The sequence below is a fragment of the Monodelphis domestica genome, chromosome 7 (assembly GCF_027887165.1).
Source record: "Monodelphis domestica isolate mMonDom1 chromosome 7, mMonDom1.pri, whole genome shotgun sequence".
NCBI lineage: Eukaryota > Metazoa > Chordata > Mammalia > Didelphimorphia > Didelphidae > Monodelphis > Monodelphis domestica.
In genome coordinates, this window is record NC_077233.1 from 86,043,285 (window position 1) to 86,067,952 (window position 24,668).

The 24,668-nt window shown below is 40.7% G+C and overlaps 1 protein-coding gene across 1 annotated transcript in view; it reads left to right on the top strand.

Annotated features, from left to right (window-relative positions):
- The window catches only part of LOC100030851 (inter-alpha-trypsin inhibitor heavy chain H4), a 28,733-nt gene that overhangs the window by 2,869 nt on the left and 1,196 nt on the right, over nucleotides 1-24,668 (top strand). Inside the window, exons 3-19 of the mRNA XM_056804896.1 lie at nucleotides 4,373-4,477; nucleotides 4,696-4,858; nucleotides 5,071-5,181; nucleotides 5,801-5,929; nucleotides 6,682-6,798; nucleotides 7,020-7,188; nucleotides 7,770-7,895; nucleotides 12,248-12,429; nucleotides 12,859-13,044; nucleotides 17,006-17,145; nucleotides 17,440-17,594; nucleotides 17,800-17,856; nucleotides 18,743-18,829; nucleotides 19,144-19,185; nucleotides 19,519-19,713; nucleotides 20,218-20,398; nucleotides 20,732-20,883. Of these exons, the coding sequence (XP_056660874.1) occupies nucleotides 4,373-4,477; nucleotides 4,696-4,858; nucleotides 5,071-5,181; nucleotides 5,801-5,929; nucleotides 6,682-6,798; nucleotides 7,020-7,188; nucleotides 7,770-7,895; nucleotides 12,248-12,429; nucleotides 12,859-13,044; nucleotides 17,006-17,145; nucleotides 17,440-17,594; nucleotides 17,800-17,856; nucleotides 18,743-18,829; nucleotides 19,144-19,185; nucleotides 19,519-19,713; nucleotides 20,218-20,398; nucleotides 20,732-20,883 (2,297 nt within the window). The remainder of the gene's footprint in view (nucleotides 1-4,372; nucleotides 4,478-4,695; nucleotides 4,859-5,070; nucleotides 5,182-5,800; nucleotides 5,930-6,681; nucleotides 6,799-7,019; nucleotides 7,189-7,769; nucleotides 7,896-12,247; nucleotides 12,430-12,858; nucleotides 13,045-17,005; nucleotides 17,146-17,439; nucleotides 17,595-17,799; nucleotides 17,857-18,742; nucleotides 18,830-19,143; nucleotides 19,186-19,518; nucleotides 19,714-20,217; nucleotides 20,399-20,731; nucleotides 20,884-24,668) is intronic.

Here is a 24,668-nt window from a genome sequence, read left to right on the forward strand (position 1 = left end):
CATTGAATCTCCTTCCCTCATTTATATGTATGGTCCTTGGCAAAGTGTTTTACCAATATCATTTCATTTGACAGTTAGATGACTTAAGGAAAATATTGCTGGACTTGGAGTCAGAAAGACCTGAGTTCAAACCCTGCCTTAAACATTAACTAACTGTGTGGTCCTCAGCAAGTCATTTAACTGCATCTGTTAAAATGAGAGGGTGGCACTTGATGACTTCTAAAGTCCTTTCCTGCTCTGAATCTATGACTTCTGCTCTGAATCTAAGACAATTCTTGACTTACTCTGTGATCCCAGGTTACACAGTCTCTCTGGGCCAGGAGTCTTTTGTTCTCTGAAATAGGAAATTAGGGAAATGCTTGTTTTGAGCTCAAAGTTCCACAACAAAGGTGCAGCTAGAGGCAGCCTGGTTTTTTTCTCTTGACCCTCAGCTCAGTCTCTAGAAAGGTATAGATACAGGTCCTAGAAAGTAATTTTACTGAAAGAAATCTTAAATATTCTCGGTGCCAACCTTTAGAGATGGGGATATTCAGATGTAGACATGGAAAAGACATGGAAAAGAATTTGTACAAGGTTCCATAATTAGGTTGATTAAAAGACTGTGAGAAGATTTCCTATCCTCTTCACTCTGTGTTTCACCTTTGGTCTCTAGTTAAATTATAACCTCAATTTAGGGGAGAAGACAAGTCCAGACTTCTCTACATCTCATCTCTAATCCTTGTTTGATTTTAATAATTCTGATTTTATTGTCCTTGGCCCATCAAAGTGATGGCCATTTTGTATATGTTTATATAGTGGTCCTTCCTTATATAGTGTGCCAATAATTTATGAGGCATTCTCCTTTATGATATATAAGTGCCTTGATAGTAGGCAGTCTTTCTAGAATGAGAATGATGGTAACCTTAGGGAAAAAGAGAAATCACCTACTCTCCAGTCCCAGTTAGCCACTTGACAGTCAAATCAGTTTTATTTTCTTAATCCTTACCTTCTGTCTTAGAATCAATGCAAAGTATTGGTTTCAAGGCAGAAGAGTGGTAAGGTCAAGGAAATTGGGACCAAGTGGTCCTACAGCTAAGAATTATGTGAGGCCTGATTTAAACCTAGGACCTCCCATGTCCAGACCTAACTTTACAAATTAGCATTTAACAAAGAAATGTTTACTTCAAAGGTATAGAAAGAACAAACTTACAAATAATTCCTGACACCCCCCCCCCCATATCTGGAAATTTAGTCCTATATCACTTTAGTCTCTGAGAAGAATTGGAAGATCAGGTTTACAGCTGGACTCGGTTCATATAGGGCATGATCCCAATGAGTTCCAAGTCCTGAGCTTCCCTTTTGGTATGGCAGCAACATTCAGCCTGGGATCCTGCCTCCAAGATACCTTATCACCTGAGCCTAGAACTGAAAAGAACTAACAAATAGACCAAAAACCCAAGCCTAATTCTTAAGGCCACAGGGCCTAAAGGGAGAGGAAGATGAATGATCTTCCCATAAGGCTCAGTGCATGGTGTTCATGCCATAGTAGAGCAGGACCTTTATACTCTGGATGTAGTTGGGAAGATTGCAAGATTCTCCAAGTCTGGCAGTTTTAAAGATATAGCCACTTCTGCCTAGGCAATAAATGGAAAGAGGTTGCTTCCATACTTTCCTCCCCATCCAGTGGTAAAAAAATGTAAGATGTCTTCTTTGAGAATCAGGTCCCTATTGTCTCCCACACACATGCTTCCATCTTAACTAGTTTGGGAATGCACAGCAAAACATTTATATAGTTTCCCCATTAGCTACTGCCTACTGCACTGGATGTCCCCTAGGCACTGCAAGCTCAGATGTTCAAAATCAAATTCCTTGTCACTTCTCTAAAACCCCTTCCTCCTCTCAACTATGCTATTTCCATTGGAGGTATCATCATCCTTCCCCTCAGTTGCCAAGTTTGCAAATCCAGAGTAATCCTTATCTCTGCTATCTCCCACCATTCTTACATCCAATCTCATATCCTATCAATTGTCAAAACCTATCCATTTTACCTCCACAAAATCTCTCCAATTAGAATCACAACATCCCTTCTGCTATCTCACACAACCACTACCCTTTTTCCAGATCTCATTCTCTCTGGTCTGCACTGTTCCAGGAACTTCCAATTGGTCTCCTGGCTTCCAGTCTCTTCTTCAATCTATCTTCTACACAACTGCACAATTGCTATGGTTAAAGCATGGGTTTATGGGGGGTAATTGTCACCAGGAATACAAACAAAAGCAGTAAGATGGGCAAGAACAGGGTGAGTTTATAGAACAGTGAATTTCTTAATTTGGGCTGCATCTGGACAGATATGTGAGAGTCAGAGTAAGGAGGACATTGAATTATGGGAAAGGAAGTTTTTATTTTATTAAGTCAGCAAGGAGCCAGTAAAAGTTTTTTATTCTTTTTTTAAACTCTTACCCTTTATCTTAGAATCAATAATTGACATATTGGTTCTAAAACTGAAGAGTGAAATAGAGAAGTAAGCTGTAGAGAAACTTATTACTTATTGAATTAGAGAGTATAAACTGAGGGGAAACTGTTTCTTATTGAAATAAACTGAAGGAAACTGTTACTGCTTGAAATAGAGAGGTAAACTGAGGGGAAACTGTTTCTTCTTACAATGACTGCTGTTCTCTGGCTTTTGATTAGAGAGAGCTGCTACAGGAACTTAAACCCTGCTTATTTGTAATGGAGGCATAAATGAGAAATTCTGAGGGATGCCACACAGGGATACTGGTATACAGGGATGTTGCCACACAGGGGAATTACTCTAGATAGATACTGGGGGATATTCTGGGGTTTGCCTACTGATCCCTAATGTTGGCTGATGGATTCATCTATTTCCTAACCTCCTCCCCCCTTCACTCCTTCCTTTTTCCAACCTGCTCCACCCAGTTCTTCTTGAAGCCTTTGGCTCCTTCCCTCCCCACTTGAATAAACTATAAAGATACTCTAGCTGCTGTCTCAGTTTATTGGGATAGCAGGATGGGAAACTTAGGTGAGAGGGATGAGGATCTCCCTAAACTACAAGGTTAATTTTAGGGGGGTTTGAGGAAGTATTCCAGTCACAAACTGTGACTCTAAGACAGAGAGATGGAGGACAACAGCCTTTTAAATCTTTCTTCTTCTTCACAAAATCAGCCTGGTTGGTCTCCTTTCTCAGCTTCAACTCCAAAGAAAAACAAAGTTCAAAGTCTCTAAATTTCTCCTGGCCAACTCAATTCTCAAATAGACCACCAACTCAAAAGCCAAGTTTCTCTTCTCAGTGTCAACTTCAACTGCTCAGAGCCAGAGAAACCTAAAAATCCAAGTCAGCCTCACAAAGGTCTTTCAGCCAGGTTCAAACCTCCAGGGAAAGAGAGTGACTTCCAGTCAGAGACAAAGTCCCCTCCCCACTGTCAGCTCAAACTGCCAACAACTGGGAACATTCCGTTGGAACCCTGGTTCTTGCATATTGGTCCATAAGTCCTGCAAAACCTCTGTCTCTTCATGTCTCTATCACAAGAATAGTAAGACTAGGCAATAGGGGTTAAGTGACTTGCCCAGAGTAACACAGCTAGGAGGTATCTGAGGTCATATTTGAGTCCAGGATGTCCCATCTCTAGGCCTGGCTCACAATCCACCAACTCATCCAGCTGCCCCCAGGTCCAATAAAATTTTCTTGATCTAATGACACATTAGAAAGATAATTCAAGGAGTATGATTAGGATAGGTTGGGAGTAAGACTAGAGGCAGAAAACGAGTTAGGAAGTTCAATCAATCAATAAATTTCCTAAAAAAAATAAAAATGTATGCCAAATACAGTGCTAATATTGGATTTACAAAGATAACATGAAAGTAGTCCTTTTCCTTGAGAGTTGACAGCCTATAAGGGGAAGAAACACATAGAAATGTAAGTTTAAAATATTTACAAGATAAGTACCAAAATTCAGGGAGGGACCAGGTACTGGGTAGATCAGGAAGGGTTTTGTGAAGGAGAAAGTATTTGGATCAAGCTCTGAAGGGATGTAAGATTTAAGAGGCAGAGGTTGAGAAGGAGGATGTTCCAGGCATGGGACCCTGGGAGATGGAGTATTGTAGGACAGTTTGACTGAAACAGAATTTAGTGAGGAGCTGGAATCCATACCCATATGATGAAGGATTTTAAATGACAAATAAAGGAGTTCATTTAGGAACTCTTCAAGACAAGGAAGGGCAGTGTAGACTGTTTAGGCTGTATACATTTTAAGTAAGAGGAGCAATCCGAATCCAGCCTCCTCCCTGTTCAGTTCCTCCAGCCCTCTTTCCTAGCATCCTGGAGGCAACTCCTGCCCCAGGACCTTCAGCCCTTGCTCCTCCTCTCTCTCCTCAGGGTCATTGATGGTGTGACATACCCGGGGGAGATCAAGGAGAAGGCAGCTGCCCAGGAGAAGTACAGCTCTGCTGTGGCCCAGGGTCAGAGTGCTGGAATCATCAAGTAAGTGTGTGTGTGTGGGGGGGGGGGTGTTGGACTGGGGCAAGCAAGGGATCCTCGAGCCCCAGACAGCCACCCCCTGCCTGAGAGCACCTCCTGCCTGTTTAGACTGTGGTCATGGCCACCCTGTCTACACCCTCCAAGTTCTGCCCAAGCTTCCCCTGCCCACCCTGTCCATTCCCAGTGGCACTAAGGAGCTGATCTCCGCCCCCCCCCCAAAGGGCCACAGGAAGAAGCCTGGAGCAGTTCCAAGTGTCTGTCAATGTGGCCCCTGCTGCCAAGGTCACTTTTGAGCTGGTCTATGAAGAGCTGTTGAAACGGCAACTGGGGAAGTATGAGCTGATGCTGAAGGTCCGACCCCAACAGCTGGTGAAACACCTGCAGGTAACGAGGCTCACTCCATCCACCCCAACACTGCTCCTCTGGGGAGCCCTTCCTAATGCACTCAGTCCACGCCCTCACCCCCTACCAGACAGAAGCCTGCTTGTCTCCCCTCACAACAGCGGCTCCCTGGGGCCAGAGGCTCTTCCTCTCCTCAGAGCAGGGCTTCCCCTCCTCCAGGCTTCTGTTCATGCCTCATCTCTTCCACCTCACAGATAGACATCCACATCTTTGAGCCTCAAGGCATCAGCTCCCTGGAGACTGAGAGCACCTTCATGACCAATGACCTGGCAGACGCCCTCACCACAACCCAGAACAAGACCAAGGTCAGATGTCCACACTGAAGAAACAGAGTTTGGACCCTAGCCGACATAGCACAGCCACCACCCATTTGATTTCCAGAGGATTGGAGTGTCCAGACCCATGGAATATCAGAAATGGAGTAAATTTAGGGTCTCCTAGTCCAACCCCTTATTATACAGATAGAGAAACTGAGTTTGAGAGGGGAAGTGACTTGCTCTAAAGCCCAGGCTTCTTAATTCCCTAAATCCAGGGCCCTTTCTCTGGGCTCAGCTCAAGGGTAAGAAAGGGGGAGGGATGTCTTATGCCCAAATATATGGACCACAAGTCAACAGGGACAGGAGAAACTGAGGTAGGGCAGAGCAGAGATTGGGCAGGTCACCGGGATTACCAGTTTTCCAGGCCCCAGGGAAGGACCATCCAGAGAAGAGAAGGAGTTCAGCCTTTCTGTTATGCTGGGTCCCTAGGGAACTCTGGGGCTCTTGGCTAAAGCCAGCTCCAGAGAGGAGAGAAGGTGTTCCCTGGGGTAAGGAGTCTCACCCATGTTCTCTCATTCAGCTTCTTCGGTTCTTGGGAGACTGGAAGGATTTGTAACTGCTTCTGGCTTCTCAGGCAAGTTCTCAGCATCAGCTTCTCTTCCTCCAGGCTCACATAGTGTTCAAGCCATCTCTGAGTCAGCAACAGAAGGAGCCTGGGAAGGAAGACACGGCTGTGGATGGTAACTTCATTGTCCGTTATGATGTGGACCGAGTCACTGATGCAGGGGACATCCAGGTGAGTGCTCTAGAGACCCGGCAAGCAGAATGAGTTCTGGGAACCCTGGTGGACAGAGGCAACTGCCAAGGTCTTTTCTTTCTTTAATTTTAGTAGCACTGAAGACCTTTGGGAAATCATCCAAGGTGCGAATGTACCTTGGATGCTGAGCTCTATGCTTAACAGTATTATGGGAGAGGCACCGGATGTACAGTCTAGGGCTCTGTCCTCTAGAACTTCTCTGTTCAAGGAAGTCAGGCCATCTATACATTACTGTGCTTATCAATTTTTGCTCTGGACCTTATTTGCTTCTTGTTTCTCCAGAAACCCCCTTCTTTGCCTTTGTACAGTGAAAGTTTCACTAGATAGTCCCACAGTCACTTCACCTCACTGAGGGGATTCAATGTTATGATCTATAAAATGGCGATAATAGCCCTTACATGACCTACCTCAGAGGGCTATATAGAAGGAACTACCTTTTTAAACACTCAAATATCAAAGATGTGTCAGCTGTTATAGTTGTTAGGATAATTTAAGGAATCAGGGAAGACCTCACTCCAATGGCAGGCCTTGGGGAAGATTTGGAGATGAGGTGGGAGGATGTTCCTGGACAGAGGAGAAGGGAAGGATTCCAGAAGAAGACAGAGAGGGCTAACTCATGAAGCTTAAAGGCACCCATATTTCATTTGAGTGAGGCAGCTAGCTCACCTCCTACCTACTCTTGGCAAAGGTGATGAGGTATAGTCTGACCCATGGCTATCCCCACAATGCAGATTGAGAACGGATACTTCGTGCATCACTTTGCCCCAGCAGAGCTGCCTACACTGACTAAGAATGTGGTCTTTGTCATCGACAAGAGCGGGTCCATGTTTGGTAGGAAGATTACACAGGTAAATGGGCCACTTTATACAAAAGAGGACTTGAGTTCAATACAAACCACTTATTTGTCACTCTGATGCACCTTTTATATTAGCCTCAGGCCCAGGGATGATCCCATCTCTGTCACCATGTGCCTAGGCAGGAAGACAATATCCTCCAGCCTCAATTCCCAATCTTCTAAGAATTCCACCCCATCTCCCCTTCCTACTTTCTGAGACTCCTTTCCTCTTAGACTCGGGAGGCACTGGTAAAGATTCTGGATGATCTCACGCCAAAGGACCAGTTTAACTTGGTCATCTTCAGTGGAAGTGTGACCCAATGGAAACCATCACTGCTTCAGGCCTCAGCTGAGCATGTGGAGAAAGCCAAGAAATTTGCCCGCAATATCCAGGCAAATGGAAGTGAGTCAGGAATCACAGTGGGTAATGTGGCTGGCCTCATGTCTCCTAGCCTGGCTGCTTAGCTCAGATTTGTAAGAACTTGGGAGATTTGCTAAAACACAGAATCCATTGAACAGCTATTAAGAAGAATGTTGGCATCTCCTTGATCTCATTCCAAGCTAGCTCTTGACTATATCCCAACCTCATTCATTCAATGGGACAATCAATTACTTTATGATCTATACCCCTCCCCAAATTCTCTCCCTAATTCCCAAGTATAACTCACTGCCTCAAGCTAGACTGACCAATATTAATAGAATCCAAGTGTTCATTTCAAGTTATTCTCTTGATCATTGAAGTAAGCCCCTGATCAGGTCCTTAAAAATGATCAAATTTCACTCCTTTAATCTGGTCTGGTCTCTTTCTGTCTTATCTCCCAGCCTCCAGCCTCCTTCTCTCTCTACTATGCTTCCTGACCTTCCTTCATGTCTCACTCCATCCCTGAACAATCCTCCATTCTTCTTTTCCTCAGCCTCCCACCCTCCACTTGTCGCAGTTGGCACCAAAACTGAGACAGATGTGAGCAGATTTTCTCTCCCCAGATACCAACATCAATGAAGCTGTCCTTGTGGCTGTGAAAATGCTAGATGAGAGCAACAGGAGAGAGCAGCTACCGGAAGAGAGCGTTTCCCTGGTCATCCTGCTCACAGATGGGGATCCCACTACAGGTGAGGTGGCGTTTGGGGAGGTCCTTCTGCTTGGCCACCAACTTCCTGGGTGGGGGGAGTCCTTAATGGTCTATGTATTCTGGGAACTCTCATTCTGGGGACTCTTTCCCAAGACAAGCAGGTATGGGGAGACAGAAGAGGAGAAGATCCTGATTCTATCCTTAGACACTCACAGTCTTGGAGAGATAAGAGAATTAGAATTGACCCTTGCTAGCAAGGTATTCCCAGTCTGAATGAGGAGATGAGGTACACATGGAAATAGAGAAGAAAAAAACAAAACAAAACATACTAGAGGGCTCAGGTGTGTGGTTCTGTCTCTAAGCTCTTTAGGAGACCTGGGGAGGATTAGCAAAGCTGGATGTTAAAATTTAATAGTGGTTGGACTCTGAATATATATATTAGGTGGTTGCCAGGGATTTAATTCTAAATCCCAAAATGAATTACTAAAGTAAATGGAATTTTATAGTTGTTTATTTACAATATTTACAATAGAAGGAAGATATTAAGGAATGTGAGAGAGAGAGAGAGAGAGAGAGAGAGAGAGAGAGAGAGAGAGAGAGAGAGAGAGAGAGAGAGAGAAGAGAGAGAGAGAGAGAGAGAGAGAGAGAGAGAGAGAGAGAGAGAGAGAGAGAGAGAGAGAGAGAGAGAGAGAGAGAGAGAGAGAGAGAGAGAGAGAGAGAGAGAGAGAAAACTCTGGCTTCTTCTGATATCAGTTAGAAATTCTAAGTCCAGGGGAAGAGAGTCTCAAGAAGTTGGGCCTTTCCTGGAGGCTTCATGCCTCCAGAAAGGCAGGGTCACTATGTCAGCTTTTTACTCACCAACAGTAACAGTCTAAAAGAAGTCCGGATGTCTGTATTCTAGTCACTTCTCTGTCCTTCACTCCAAGCCTGGAGTGACTTACTGTTCTCTTCAGTCTTTTTTCTCTCTATTTAAAGACCTTTTCCTCTTGTGTCACCTCCTCTAAATTTTCACATCTACCAATCACAGCAGATGTTTTTTCTCCAGGACTGCCCATTCTTTACTTCTCACCTTCTCTGGTTAGATTATATCTTTTTGAGTTATTTAACACCTCTTTTGTTAGGTTCATCTTTTGTAGTTACTTAATATCTTTTTGTGGTTAATTCACCTTTTGTAGTTACTTAACACCTTTTTGTAGTTAAAATCTAAAAACAGATTGTAGCTTACAATTCTACCTTCACTATAAATGAAGAGCTAAGTATCTTCATCGTTATAATCAGGAGACAGCTAAATCCAATCTTCACATGGAGAAAGTCTCAGGCACTGTGCTACATTAAATTCATTTTTTATTTTAATAAGAAATTTCCATAGAACTTCTCCAAAGTTATATGATACAAATTGCCTCCCTCCTTTTTTTCTTCCCCCCTCCCAGAGCTGGCAAGCCAATTCTATCCAGCTTATATATGTATTTGCACACAAAACATATTTCTGCATTATTCACTTTTATAAGTGAACAATCTCATAAATCCAAAACCCCATTCATATACCCAAATAAACATGTGATAGATCATATGTTTTCGTCATGCAGTGTGCTCTAGAGGAGGTATGTTAGAAAAGTCAGCTGCGTGGAAGGCAGGAGCCTTTGGTTCTATTATACCATGCCACAAATTCTCCAAATGATCCCAGAAAAGACCTCTGAGCCTTTACACTGAAGGAATCCTACTCCTTCAAGGTTGTGAGGGATTGTTATAAGGAAGGTCCTGTTCAGATCTAGGTATAGTTGAAGGAGCACTGACTTTTGTTGTTCAGTTGTTTGAGTCATATACAACTCTTTATGACCCCATTTGGGGTTTTCGTAGCAAAGATATTGGAGGCATTTGCTATTTCCTTCTTTAGCTGGTGAGGAAACTGAGGCAAACATAGTTAAAAGACTTACCCAGGGTCACCCAGTTAGTAAGTAGCTGAGGCCAAATGAATTCAGGAAAATGAATCTTCCTGGCCCAAGGCCCATTATCTATTGTACTACTTGTCTGCCTCTAGAGTCAGAGGATCTGGGTTCAAATCCCACCTTACACTATCTATGTGATTTGTGGCAAGAGTTGCTTAGCCTCCAAAGGCCTCAGCTTTCATATATGTAAAATAAAATACGTGAAGTTGATGGCCTCTGCTGTCTTTTCATATTGTTCTTCCACCATCCTCTCTCCCCTCACTCCAGCATTTTTTTAAAAAAAGTCTTTATCTATAAGGTTTATTTGTATTTAGGAAACTTAATTGTTGCCACCATAGAAAATCAAAAGTATATATTCTATCTTAAAGTATTCCATAAAACTGCATGTTTAGACAAGGAAGATCAAGCTGGAAATGCAGTGTGTTTGATTTATTCCTCAGCCTGGCATCACTCACTTTCATTAAGCATCTACATTTCTCCTAAAATTATCCTAAAATGTCAAGATTCCTATTTATCTCTAGTGTTTTCATTAGAAATGCTTAAAAGTCCTCAGTTATAATAAATACCCTATATATTTCCCTATATATATGTAACTTGTCCTGCAAAGAAACATTCATCTTTGCAGGATGTTATCCTTAGTGGTAAGTCTAAATCTTTTGCCACCTTCTGAAATTTTATATTTCAAGATATCCTTTCATTTACTGAAAAAGCTGACACATCTTGTGAGATCCTTTCTGTGGTTCCTTGGTACTTGAACTAGTTCTTTCTGAATGAGTGCAGAATGTTTTCTTTGATGTAAGGCTTTTAGTTTTGAGCTATGATATTATTGGGACCTTTCCTTTTGGGATTCTTTTTAAGGGGTAATTGGTGACTGCTTTCTATCTTTTTATTGCCCTATAGTTCGAATCAAGTTTTGGTAGCTGTTTGTGATTTCTTGAAATATAGTGTCCAAAAAATTTTTTTAACATGGTATTCCCAGTGGAGTTGCTCATTGGCTATGGGAGAGGGTTGGGAGGAGGGGAAAGAAAGAACATGAATCATGTAACCATGGAAAAATATTCTAAATTAAATAAAATGTTTCAAATAAAAATGTGGTTTTCAAGGAATATGATGATTCTGCAATGCACTCTCCTTGAACTGGTTTCCAGGTCAGTTATTTTTAATATCACCTATCTTGTATTTTTTCCTATTTGTTCCAACATTTCTTGCTATCTTATTGAATTGCTGAATTCCATTTTATCCATTTTAGCTTTCAGAGAATCTATTACTTGGGTAGACTTTACCACTTTGTCTTCTAAGTTATTTTTCAATTTTTTTCTCCCCTTCATCTTTTAAAAAGTCTTTCTTCATTTCTTTCAGGTATTCCTGCAGTCCTTGTGAAATATCTATTTTATGGAACTATTTTCCATATATTTCCAATGGAACTACTTTCTTTTTCTTTGGTAGGATTTCTAGATTTGCCATATTTTTTCATACTGGTTAGTGTCTTCTGGGTCTTAATTATTTCTCCAGTGTTAGGTCCTATATTGAGACTTTGTACCAAAACCAGGCTGAATGAAGCGTGGAAGGTTTTTTTGGAGCAGGAAATGAAGTGGTCCTACTTATTTCCATCCTCAGTTACTCAGGTCCTATACTGATCTTCTCCCAGATTTAAGCATCCCATCTTCTTGATCTTTGAGGTTTGGGGTCTTCAGGGACCTCTCTTAGCATCTCAGAAAAAGTAATTGGGGATCTCCAGAGCCCTGGATTGTCCAGGTTCTTTGTGGACCCTGCCCCACATGTACAAATCACTGCTGCTCCTCTGGGCTTTTTGGGGGTGCTCTGGGCTCTTGTTGCCTCCAGAGAAGAACTCTTATGGGCTACACTGGTCTCAGGTCAGTCTTTGGTCCCAACTGGATGATGACAGGCTTGTTTGCCTATGTTTTTGGGTCTCTTTCTTATTGCTCATTCAATGTTGACTAATTTTGGGGGGTTAGTTTTAGGATGGATGAAGTCACTGAAATTCCTCATCAGATTTCTTGATTGTTATTCCATCTAGAGTAAATTTCAGTTTTTTGCTGGAATGAGTGTGGAGGGGATGGGTAGCCTGTCTCTTTTCAAGCTGTCATTTTGGTCTTAAATCCTATCTAGAAATGAGTTTTATGTCTTCTCTAGGTCTCAGTATAGAGGTGGAGGCATCAAGGTACACTAGAAAGAACACTGGCTCTGCAGTCACAGGTCTTATATTTAAATCCCACCTTTGATACTACCTGTGAACCATGACAAGTCACTTTGTCTCTGAGAGCCTCAGTTTCCTCATCTGTAAAGTGAGGAGCTTGGAACAGTTATCCTCTGGGGTCCCTTCCATATCTGCTAATCCATGATTTTATTCTAACACTCATTTTAATAACTAACCAATATTTTTTCTCTTCCTGTCATGCCCATGCATTGGCTTCTGTTGCTATAGGGGAGCAAGACCCCAAGAAGATTCAGAAGAATGTGAGGGGAGCTATAGGAGGTCGCTATTACCTCTATTGCCTGGGTTTTGGTTTTGATGTCAACTATGCTTTCCTGGAGAAGCTGGCTCTGGAGAATGGTGGGGTGGCACGGCGCATCTATGAGGATTCAGATGCTGACTTGCAGCTCCAGGTGCCAATACCCAAACTTTGAGATACCATAGACTTTCCACAGAAGGTCAGAGGTAAAGGGGCATCTAGATGGCTCAGTGGGTTGAGAGCCAGGCCCCAAGACCAAAGGTCCTGGGTTAAAATTTGACCTCAGACACTTCCTAGCTGTGTGACCCTGGGCAAGTCACTTAACCCCCATTGCCCAGCCTTTACCACTCTTCTGCCTTGGAACCAATACATACCACGATTCTAAGCTGGAAGATAAGGGTTTAAAAAACATTAAAAAAAAGGTCACAGGTACCTTCTAAGTGTTAGATGCACCTTAATTAGAACCTACCACTTGATTCCTGTGTGACTTTAGATAAGTTCTTTCCCCTCCATAGTCTTTCCAGCTCTAAATTCCTACCCATCATACTTCAGTCTTCACTAATCCTTTTCCTTCTTCCCAAAGGATTTTTACCAGGAAGTGGCCAACCCATTGCTAACCAAGGTGGAGTTCCAGTACCCAGACAATTCCGTGGAACTGCTTACACAAGACAACTTCTTGGTTTTCTTCCGGGGCTCTGAGCTAGTGGTGGCTGGGAAACTCAAGCCCCAGGTGGAGGATTTGCTCTCAGTCAAAGTCAAAGGCCAGTCGGTGAGTGTGGCCCAGAAATCCTTGGATGGGAGAACTTTAGCCTGAGAGCCAGGAGACCTGAGTCCTTGTCATGACTATATCATTGCCTGAAATCAATCATTCCATTCATTAGCCAGTTTTTCCTAAGCTTTTGGGATTCCCTTCCCCACTTTGTGCCCAACTCTGTGCTCCTCATTGATGGCTTAGTGTGGAGAGAAGACGTCTAGGGCCTATTCTCAAGAAGTTCAGTCTTGGGGGACAAGGAGGGTAAAATTAACAGAAGGATATAGGTCCAGTTTTCAGGAAGTGGTCAGTTTGGCAGACCTAATATAGCTTCTAGCCTTGTGTAGCTGACATTCTGGGAAAAGACAGCAAAAACAGATCTGGGGCCTATCTTTAGCAAACTGAAGGAGACTGAGAAAAAGCAGACACAGTTTCTGTCTTCACAGAGTTTATATAATCTGAGGGAGAAAGCTCTCACAGGGTCCTTGAATGCACCAGAACCAGTGATTTATTGATCTAAGGGACCAAGACATTAAAGGGAGAAAAGAAGGAATGAGCCAGTGTTACACATAAAGAATCTATGAAGCTTTCTTTTTTAATGTTTTTATTTTATTTTCCCCAACTACATGTAAAAACAATTGTTAACATTTTTTTTAAACCCTTACCTTCCGTCTTGGAGTCAATATTGTGTATTGGCTCCAAGGCAGAAGAGTGGTAAGGGCTAGGCAATGGGGGTCAAGTGACTTGCCCAGGGTCACACAACTGGGAAGTGTCTGAGGTCAGATTTGAACCTAGGACCTCCTGTTGTTAACATTTTTAAAAGTATTTTTTTATTTTCAAATTCCTTCCCTCCCTTCCCTTCTTGAGAAGGAACCACTTTGTTATAGATTATACAATTGCAGGCATATGAAGCATATTTCATATTAGCCATTTTGAAAAAGAGAACACAGACCAAAAAAACAAGAAAAAGAAAGTTTTAAAAGTATGCCTTGATCTGCATTCAGACACCATCAGTTCTTTCTCTAAAGATGGATAACGTTTTCCATCATAAATCCTTTAGAATTGTCTTGGATCATTGTATTGTTGAGAATAATTAAGTCATTCTCAGTTATTCATCATACAGTATTACTAATATTCTATACAATGATCCCTTGGTTCTGCTCACTTCCCTTTGCATTAGTTTATATAAATCTCAGGTTTTTCTGAAACCATCCTGCTCCTCATTTTTTTTATGGCACAATCATATTTTATCACAATCCTATGCCATAGTTTGTTTAGCTATTCCCTAATCGATTTCTAATTCTTTGCCACCACAAAAAGAGTTAGTAAAATATTTATAAACAAATAGGACCTGTTTCTTTTTCTTTGATCTCTTTGGGATATCAACATAGTAGTGGTATTGCTGGGTCAGAAGGTATGCGCAGTTTTATACCAAAGTTACAAATTGTTCTCCAAAATGGTAGGATCAGCTCACAATTCCCCCAAGAGTGCATTCATATCCCAATTTTTCCACATCTCCTCCAACATTTGTCATTTTTCCTTTTCCATCATATGAACCAGTCTAATAGTTGTGAGCTAGCACCCAAGGATTGTTTCAAATTTGCATTTCTCTCAATTGTGATTTAAAACATTTTTTCATATCACTGTAGATAACTTTGATTTATTTTTTTGAAAACTTCCTGTTCACATCCTTTGACCATTTATCAATTGGAGAATGACTTATAATATTGTAAATTTAACTCCGTTCTCTATTTATTTGAGAAATTAGGCCTTTATAGAGAAATTTGCTATAAAAATTTTCCCCAGATTCTGGCTTTCTTCCTAATCTTGGCTGCATTGGTTTTGTTTCTGCAAAAAAAATTTTAAATGCAATCAAAATTATCCACTTTCTATCCTGTGATCCTTTCTATCTCTTGTTTGGTCTTAAATTCTTGCCTTCTACACAGAAATACAAGTATTCCATGCTTCTCTAATTTTCTTATTATATCATCTTTATTTCTAAATCATGTATCCATTTTGACCTTATCTTGGTATATAATGTGAGATGTTGGTCTATGCCTAGTTTCTGCCAAACTACTTTTTAATTTCCCAGAAAATTTTGTTAAATAGTGCTTGTCCCTAAAACTTGGATCTTTGCATTTATCAAATATTAGATTACTATGGAGATTTACTAATGTATATTGAGTACCTAATTTATTCCACTGATTCACCACTCTATTTCTTAGAAAATACCAGATTATTTTAGTGATTACTGCTTTGTAGCACAGTTTGGGAACTGTTACTGCTAGACCACCTTCTTTTACATTTCTTAACCTTCCATCATATTGGGGGGGGGGGGCTTTCTTAAAAGGACAGGGGAAAATTAGAAAAGCAAAGACCTTTTAAAAATATATGAAAATGCGCGCCTCTATTATAAACAGCTTGCTTATTTAAAAGATATAGTATATTTAACATGATACGTTGAAAGCTATCCTACTTGTCTGATTCCTTCTGAATTATTTTCATTTCTCCTCTTCATTTAAAAAATATCAATGGTTTTTGTCTTTTTTTGCTTCCTTTTTTGTCAGTCCTAATCATAGGTTCCTTTCTTCTTTTTCCACTCTACCCCTAACAATTTCCAGTTGTCAATGGAAAAAAAAAAGCCTTAGCTCATAAGCATAAGTCAAGTAAAGTATATGTCTTATCCTAAAATGTATGTCTTATTATTTACCTTGAGTTCTTCATCTCTGTGAGAAAGTTGGTAGCATGCTTCATCCTGAGTCCTCTGAAATCTACCAATAGTGCCTATTTTCCCACAGCACCTCCAACATTTGTCATTTTCTTTTTTCATCATTTTTGCCAATCTGATGTCTATGAGATAGAACTTTAGAATTGTTTTAATTTGACTTTCTCTAAATGCTCAAATGATTGCTTCAATTAATAAAGTTTCTCCAGTTTTCTTTGGAACCACTCCTTTCCCCATTTCTTACAGCTCAATAATATTTCATTGCATTCTCATGTCATTTTTGTTCATTCACTCCCCAATTAATGGGCACCTACTTTGTTTTGGGTTTTTGAGCACAGACTTGTTTTCAGAGTGGAAGAGCATCTCTGGGACAGCATAAATGCTATGACTCATGTCTTCCAAGCTTTACTTTCTGGCAGTGGAACAGGGATTTGGGGGAGTGTAAGGTATATTGGCTCCACTGTGTGTGCTGAAATAAAAGGATACATATCAATGCATGAGTCTGAAAAGCAGACATTCTTGTCTTATTCTCTCAATCTTTGTAGTCACCAAGGGAAAAGATACTGAATATTCTGATTAGGGACAAATTATAGGAACTAGGTATGTCTGATCTGGAGAAAAGGATGATTTGTCATCAACTATAAGAAGGGTTATCAAAGGAAGGAGATATTGATTCTGCTGAGAAGAAATGTTGGTTTGCATTAGTGGGGAAAGAATCCTACCTTTGCTACTTAAGTATGTGACCTTGTGGACAAATCACTTAACTTTCGGAGGTCTCATTTTCCTCATTTTTAAAATGATGATGCTGTAAAGGGTTATCACTGAAGTCTTTTCCAATTCTAAACTCTATTGGCATATGGAGGGTAGATGTATACAAAACTTTTTGTTTTATAATTACTTAAAATGGTGAAATTAGGGGGCAGCTGGGTAGCTCATTGGATTGAGAGCCAGGCCTACAGATGGGAGGTCCTAGGTTCAAATCTGGTCTCAGACACTTCCCAGCTGTGTGACCCTGGGCAAGTCACTTAACCCCCATTGCCTAGCTCTTACAATCAATACACAGTATTGATTCCAAGATGGAAGGTAAGGGTTTAAAAAAAAGTGGTGAAATTAAATGAATGGAGCCAATGAGAAAGGGCTTGGAAGGTGGCCTGAAACTGCAGTTCAGGCACAGTTTGATGCTGCTCTGTCCAGCTGGGGAGGTCTAATCCCAGACAGATGCTTGGCTTCACCCCTCATCTCCCCTTTATTCAGAGCACCCAGAACTTCACCTTCCAAACAGAAGTGAATGTTGAGGACAAGGAGAAGGTGTTCCAGAGCCCAAAGTACATTTTCCACAACTTCATGGAACGCCTGTGGGCATACCTGACCATTCAGCAGCTGTTGGAGAAAGCGTGAGTGATCCTTGTCTGTGTGACCTTGGGAAAAGCATCGAGGCTCTCTGTACCTCAGTTTACCCTTCTGGGTCACTGACACCCACCAAAGAGGGATGATCCTCTCCTGGATAATCTTTCAGGCTGAGGGAGGATGCTATAGCCTGTAAGGGATAGAGAAGAAGCTCACTACCTCATTTCCAAAGCAGTGGAGCTAGAGTAATGAGTCCCCATGGGGCCAGAAGGTGCAGAAAGAATGATTGATAAGAGAGAAAGAAGCTTGTCTAGACCAGCATTGACAGCCTTGACCTTTAGTGTTTCAGCATCAGCTGAGGAGAAGAAGAGCCTGGAGGCCCGGGCTTTGGGACTGTCCCTCAACTTCAGCTTTGTTACCCCACTCACATCCATGGTGGTCACCAAGCCAGAGGGCCAGGATCAGGCCCAGGTGGCTTCAAAGCCAGTGGAAGCAGGTGAGCAGGGAATGGATGGGGGCTTCCCAGAGCCAGACTTTTCCAGGCGCTTTAATCTTCATTGCCCAGGTGTCTCTCTGGTCCCCACATCTGCCCTCCCCTGAGGTCTCAAATGCTCGTTTAGTCTGAGAGCTTGGCCACAAGTGAGGCTTTGGGGGCAGAATCAGGGAGAACCTGAGGCCAAATGTCTTTCTCTTTTTCTCAGATAACTATCGGTTGTCTTCACTGGCACTCTCATTGTCAAATACGCAGACATCTAAAGGTAAAGGCTGGATTTCCAGGAGCAGAGCCCAGGGGATACACATGGATGTGTGACCAGGGTTAGGCTAGTCGTTAGAGCTTTATGTAAATGAAGTCAAAGAATAAGAATAGTCCTGAGGTCCAGTTTGTCTCTCAATTCTGGCCCCAGATCAATCCCTAGCTTTGGACAGACTGAGAGCTTAAACTATACCTGGAATCTTCCCAGTAACAGAGGATTGACAATCAGCTTTGGTTCAAACATTTCCACTGATTGGGATCTTGCTCTTTGTTCTTGGTAAGAAATGTCACAATATTGTGAATGGTTCCATGGAGCTCAACCTCACTGCCTAGAGCAGACTAGGTGGTCAGGTGATAGAGAGCTGGGACTAGAGTCTGAAAGATCTGAGTTCAAATCCAGGCTTATACATTTACTGGCTCTTGGGTCAGTCACTTAACCCTCTTTGCCTCAGTTTCCTCACCTGTAAAATCTGGATAATAAGAGCAACTACCTCTCAGTGTTGTTGGGAAGATGAAATGAGATAATATTTGGGTAGTTTGGGGGACAATGCCTGGCACATACATAGTTGGCACCACACCAATATTTCTTCCTTTCTCATTCCCCTTGCCTCAGCATGCATGTCCTAATATCTCCCTTGAAGGGAACTACATAAAATTCTTTACTCCTTCTTCTCCAAATCATTTAAGATACCACCTCACAGAGCCGTTTGTATCATTTCTTTAAGTTTTACATATGAGGAAACTGAGCTAAGGAAAGGCAACTCCTTTAACCGAAGTCACCCAGTGAGTTATTGGCAGAAAGAGGGACTTGACTAAAGTGAGTGAGGGTCTGTGGTCAGGTTTAGATGTCATATCACAGGTCTTCTGACTTCTTGACATCTCTATTTCAGTAGCTAGAAGAAAACATTCTAAGTCCTCAGCTGGTTCACACAGAATGCAAGGGCTCAAAAAGAGCATTGTTGATGCTGAAATTGAAGGTGAGAGAGCGTTGCTTCTCTGAGAAAGTCTCAAATATTTTCCAGTTAACATGTGTGGGTGGGGGAGAGAGCCACTGTCTCTGGAGATATTCTGGATCATCTTCCATCCCCTGGAGGCTGGATCCTGGGGAAGAGTTCTTGTCCAATGCTCAAGACATTGTAGGACCCTGGTGTCTAATCTTTGGAGAGGGGTCTCTGTCAAAGAAGTCCCTCTCTCTTGGGGGCATTAGAACAGACTTTTCTGCCTTCCTTTGGGCCAGTCTTTTCCCCTCATTCCCCTCCATGAATGTCTCCTTTTCTTCTTTTGCTTCCAGCATCAGAGATCAAAACCAAGTCATCCATCAGGTCCAGGTCAGGTAAGGCAACCCAAGACATTCAGAACAGACCTTGCTGCCTGCCTACTTTTCTGATAGCCTTCATTTCTCATCTCTTATGAAAGATTCTTTTCAATGCCAACTGTGGGCACATCAAGGACCATTATTATATACATAATATTGTAAATATTATGTATCCAGACCCTGTGCCTGGGGAGGATGGAAAGCAATCATCTGTGTGACTTTGACCAGATCACTCAGTATGTCTGAGTTCATCTTCTTCTGTAAAATGGGCATGATGCTACCACCCAGATCACAGGAATTTTGTAAGGAAAGGACTTTGTAACCTAAAGTGCTACCATCTTTCCTCTTTAGGTCTTACTCGAAATAATTATAAAATGGAGGAAGTTGACATCTCTGTTCCCTCCCCTCCTGCTCCAGTGGAAGGGGAACCACATTTCATCTTTTCAGTATCTGAACTTAGTGGTAACAGTAACCAGAGAGCCATGTGTATGGATGTCAAGGAGTCATCTCAGACGCCTCTGATGCTCATCTCTTATCCCATCCAAGGTGACACACACACACACATTTATATTCCCTCAGCCATCTCCCTTCATCTCATTATACCAGCTTGTTCCATGTGGAATGGGGAGTCTGTTCTCCCTTAGACTAGGAGCTCCCTGAGGTGAGGGCCAGGGTCTGCTCCTCTTCTCTCTTTTCCGCAGCATGGTGAGGCATAGGGGTGGGTACACAAGGGTGATCAAGAAAGACTGGCTTATTAGAGAAACTATTGCTATCTTCAGGGAGCCCCAAGCCCACTAGGGGAGACAAGATTCACATAGGAAAAGATTGTGGGCTCTTTGTGAAGCTACACACAGATGTAGACCAAGTGTAGACCAAGGCTAAAGGAAACAGAAGGTGCAGGGAAGACCAATCAAGGTTGGGTGGGCTTGGGGTTCAATGGGGAAGGTTTTCCACAGGGATTTTTGTTTATCTGAATGGATTTCCTAGAGGAGGTGACTTGTTGCTACCCTGAGTGCTGATGTCAACCTTTCTGGTCCCATGGGTTTCTAGGCATTGAGGTGACTGGCAAGTATGAGGAGAGAATGGATAAGTTTGTCTGGCTCCAGGTGAGTTACAAGACTCCTGAGGTGAAGGTGCGTGTGACCCAGGATAGCATTGTGGTGACTCGTGGCCGTGGTGGGAAAAGTTCCTCTTACCAATGGCAGCAAACCCTACACTTGGTGATGTCTGGGTAAGCTTGGCTGACTGACAACCTAGTGCTCTGGACCTGATCCTTGGATAAACCTAGAGGCAGGAGGGGATTCAGGAGCATTTGGGCTTTTAACCCAGGACTGGTCAGCTATTTGAACCAGAAGAAAGGGGTAGGATCCACCAATACAGGACCTGAGACCCCTGGGAAGACTGTGGACAAGAACCAATCCCTAGCTTGGTGGGAAGCACACCTGAACATTTGCTTCCTTTACACCTGGAGAGGCAGGAATTCCTCTTCTGGCTACTGGGCTCCAGACTTTGAACTGTCCCCATGAGTTCCCATCTACCTACTTAGGGTTTGCTTTCTCTACAGACTGAAGCTGACCTTGGAAAATGGCGTCTTGCTGCTTAGTGCCCCAGACAAAGTCACCATTGCCCTGGTGTCCTTGAACCATCCCACTCCTAGACTGCAACTCATTATGCAAGTTCCAGTTGACTTCTCCCTCGAAGCCAGTGGAGTCCTTGGTATGGCCTGAATCTTGTCCACAGCCATCTATGACTCCTTGATCATGTAATTCTCTGACAATGCCCCTTACTACAATCTTTACCTTCTGAGCATCCCCTTTTCTGACCTTCAGTCCTATGAACATCCCCTCCTATGATCATAGTCTCCTTTTTTATTCAAAGATATTTTATTTTCCCAATTACATTAACAATTTTCAATCTACATTTTTCAAAATTATAAGTTTCAAATAGTCACCCTCCCTTCTTTCCTTCCTTCCCCCTTCTTGGAGATTGTTGAACAATTTAATCTGGATTATACATGTATTATTATGCAAAACATACTGGTCATATAAGACCAAAGACCATAATCACCAAATAAAACCATAAATAAACTGTGAAAGATAATATGCTTTGACCTGCATCTGCCTCCAAACAGTTCTATCTCTGGAGGTGGACAGCATCCTTTGTCATAAGTCCTTCAGAATTGTCCTGGATCTTTGTATTGCTGAGAGTAGCTAAGTCTTTCACAGTTGATCATCTTATAATATCACTGTTACTGTGTACAGTGTTCTTCCAATTCTGCTTATTTCCCCCTCCATCAGCTCCTACAGATCTTTCCAGCTTTTTCTGAAATCAGCTTGCTTATCATTTCTTATAGCAAAATGGTATTCCATCCCCAACATATACCACAATTTGTTCAGCCATTCCCCAACTGATAGACATCCCCTCAATTTCCAATTCTTTGCCACCACAAAAAGAGCAGCTATAAATATTTTTGTGTAAGTGGGTTCTTTCCCCTTTTTAATGATCTCTTTAGTATATAGACCCAGTAGTTTTATTACAGGATCAAAGGGTATGCACAGTTTTATAGCCCTTTGGACATAGTTCCAAATTACCCTTCAGAATGGTTGGATCAGTTCACAACTCCACCAACAATGCATTTGTGTCCCAATTTGCCACAACATTTATCATTTTCCTTTACTGTTATATTGGTCAATATGACAGGTATGAGATGGTACCTCAGAGTTGTTTTATTTGCATTTCTCTAATCAAGATTGATTTTAGAACATTTTTATATGATTATCAGTAACTGATTTCTTCATCTGGAAAGTGCTTGTACATATCTTTTGACCATCTGTCAATTGGGTTATGACTTGTATTCTTATAAATTTGACTTCGTTCTCTATAAATTTGAGAAATTAGACCGTTATCAGAGAAATTTGTTATAACATTTCTTCCTTAAATTCTTGTTTCCTTTCTAAGCTTAGTTTAGTTAGTTTTGTTTGTACAAAAAGCTTTTTACTTTAATATAATCAAAATTATTCATTTTACATTTTACGATGCTCTCTATCTTGTTTGGTCAAAAAATTTCCCCTTCTCCATAGCTCTAACAGCTAAACTACTCTGTGTTCCCCTAATTTACTTGTGGCATCACTCTTTATATCTAAATCAAATATGCATTTTGTGAGATATTGGTCTTAGTTTTTGCCATATGTCTTCCAGTTTTCCTAGCAATTTTTGTTAAATAGTGAGTTCTCATCCCAAAAGCTAGGGTCTTTGGGTTTATCAAACACTAGATTGCTGAGGTCATTTACCTTAGTAGGGATATTGTGTATTTAATCTATTCCATTGATGTACCATTTTTTTTCTTGTCCAGTATTAGACTGTTTTGATGATTATTGCTTTATGGCACAGTTTAAGATTTGGTACTGCTAGGTCTTCTTCCTTCACATTTTTTTTATTAGTTCCCTTGATATTCTTGACCATTTGTTCTTCCAAATGAATTTTGTTATTATTTTTCTAGTGATTATTTAATCTATATTATAATATTACACTAATATTTTAATATTAATTATTACATAATTAATATTATAATAATCTAATGATTATTTTGCATTTTGATCGGTATAGCACTGAATAAGGAAATTAATTTAGGCAGAATTGTCATTTTTATTCTACTTCCTCAGCCTACCCATGAGCAATTAATATTTTTTCTAATTGTTTGGATCTGACTTTATTTGTGTGAAAAATGTTTTGTAATTGTGTTCATATAATTCCTGTTTGTCTTGGCAAGTAGATTCCAAGTATTTTATTTTATCTAGAGTTATTTTACAGGGAATTTCTCTTTCTATTGCTTGCTGCTGAACGTTGGTAATATATAGAAATGCTGATGATTTGTGTGGGTTTATTTTGTATCCTGTAACTTTGCTGAAGTTATTACTTCAAATAGTTTTTTTATTTCATCATGTCATCTGGAAAGAGTGATAATTTAGTTTCCTCCTTGCCTATTTTGATGCCTTCAATTCCTTTATCTTCTCTAATTGCTACTGCTAGTGTTTCTAATACAATGTTAAATAATAGAGGTGATAATGGGCATCCTTGTTTCACTCCTGATCTTATTGAAAAGGCTTCTAACTTATCCCCACTGCAGATGATGTTTGCTAATGGTTTTAGGTAGATAATACTTATTATTTTAAGGAGTGGCCCATTTATTTCTATGCCTTCTAATGTTTTAAAATAGGAATGGGTGCTGTATTTTGTTGAAGGCTTTTTCTGTGTCTATTCAGATAATCATGTGATTTCTGTTAGTTTGATTATGGATATGGTCAATTATGCTGATAGTTTTCCTAATACGCTGTATTTCTGTTATAAACCCCACCTAGCCATAGAGAACAATCCTTGTGCTATATTGCTGTAGTCCCCTTACTAGTATTTTACTTAAAGTTTTTGCATCTATATTTATTTAATGAAATTGGCCTATAATTTTCTCTCTGTTTCTGCTCTTCCTGGCTTAGGTAAAACAACTATATATGTGTCATAAAAAGACTTTGGTATAATTCCTTCTTTGCCTTTTTGCCTAAATAGTTATATGGTATTGGGATTAATTGGGATTAATTCTTCTTTAAATGTTGAACTGTTTGATAGAATTCACTTGTGAATCCACCTACCTCTGGGAATTTTTTTCTCAACAGAGTTCATCGGTAGCTTGTTCAATTTCTTTTTCCGAGATATGATTATTTAAGTATTCTATTTCCTCTTTAGTAAATCTGGGCAATTTATATTTTTTGGAAATATTCATCCATTTCACTTAGATTGTTAGATGTATAGTCATATAATTGGGCAAAATAGCTCCTAAAGATTCCTTTAATTTCCTCTTCATTGATGGTAAATTCACTTTTTTAATTTTTGATCCTGGTAATTTGATTTTCTTCTTTCCTTTTTTAATCAAATTAATAAGTGCTTTATCTATTTTATTTGTTTTTTAAAAATCAACTCCTAGTCTTATTTATTAATTCAATGGTTCTCTTACTTTCAACTTTATTTATTTCTCCCTTGATTTTTAGGATTTCCAGCTTATTCTTTAAATGAGAATTTTAAATTTGATATTTTTCTAGTTTTTTTTAGTTGCACGCCCAACTATTTTTTGCTCTGTCTTTTTCTCTATTTTATTGATATGTTTAGTCATATAAATTTTCCCCTAAGTACTGCTTTCTCAGATCTCACAAATTATGAAATGTTTTCTACTCATTGTCATTCTCCTTAATGAAATTATTGATTGTTTCTATAGCTTGTTCTTTAACCCAGCCTCTTTTAAAAAATATTTGAATAGTTATCTCCATACTTCAGGGGAAAAAAATTTATCCCGGCATACCTCTTTCTGGGAGAACTCAATTTCTTCTGACTCTATCTCTTTTTTCAGTCACCTTGTGTGTTCCTCTCCCCTCTCTTCTTTCTCTGCCCTGGTTTTTTCCCTTTCCCTATATCTTTCTGTTCCTGTTGGTCCTTCCCTCCACATCCAGATGTTT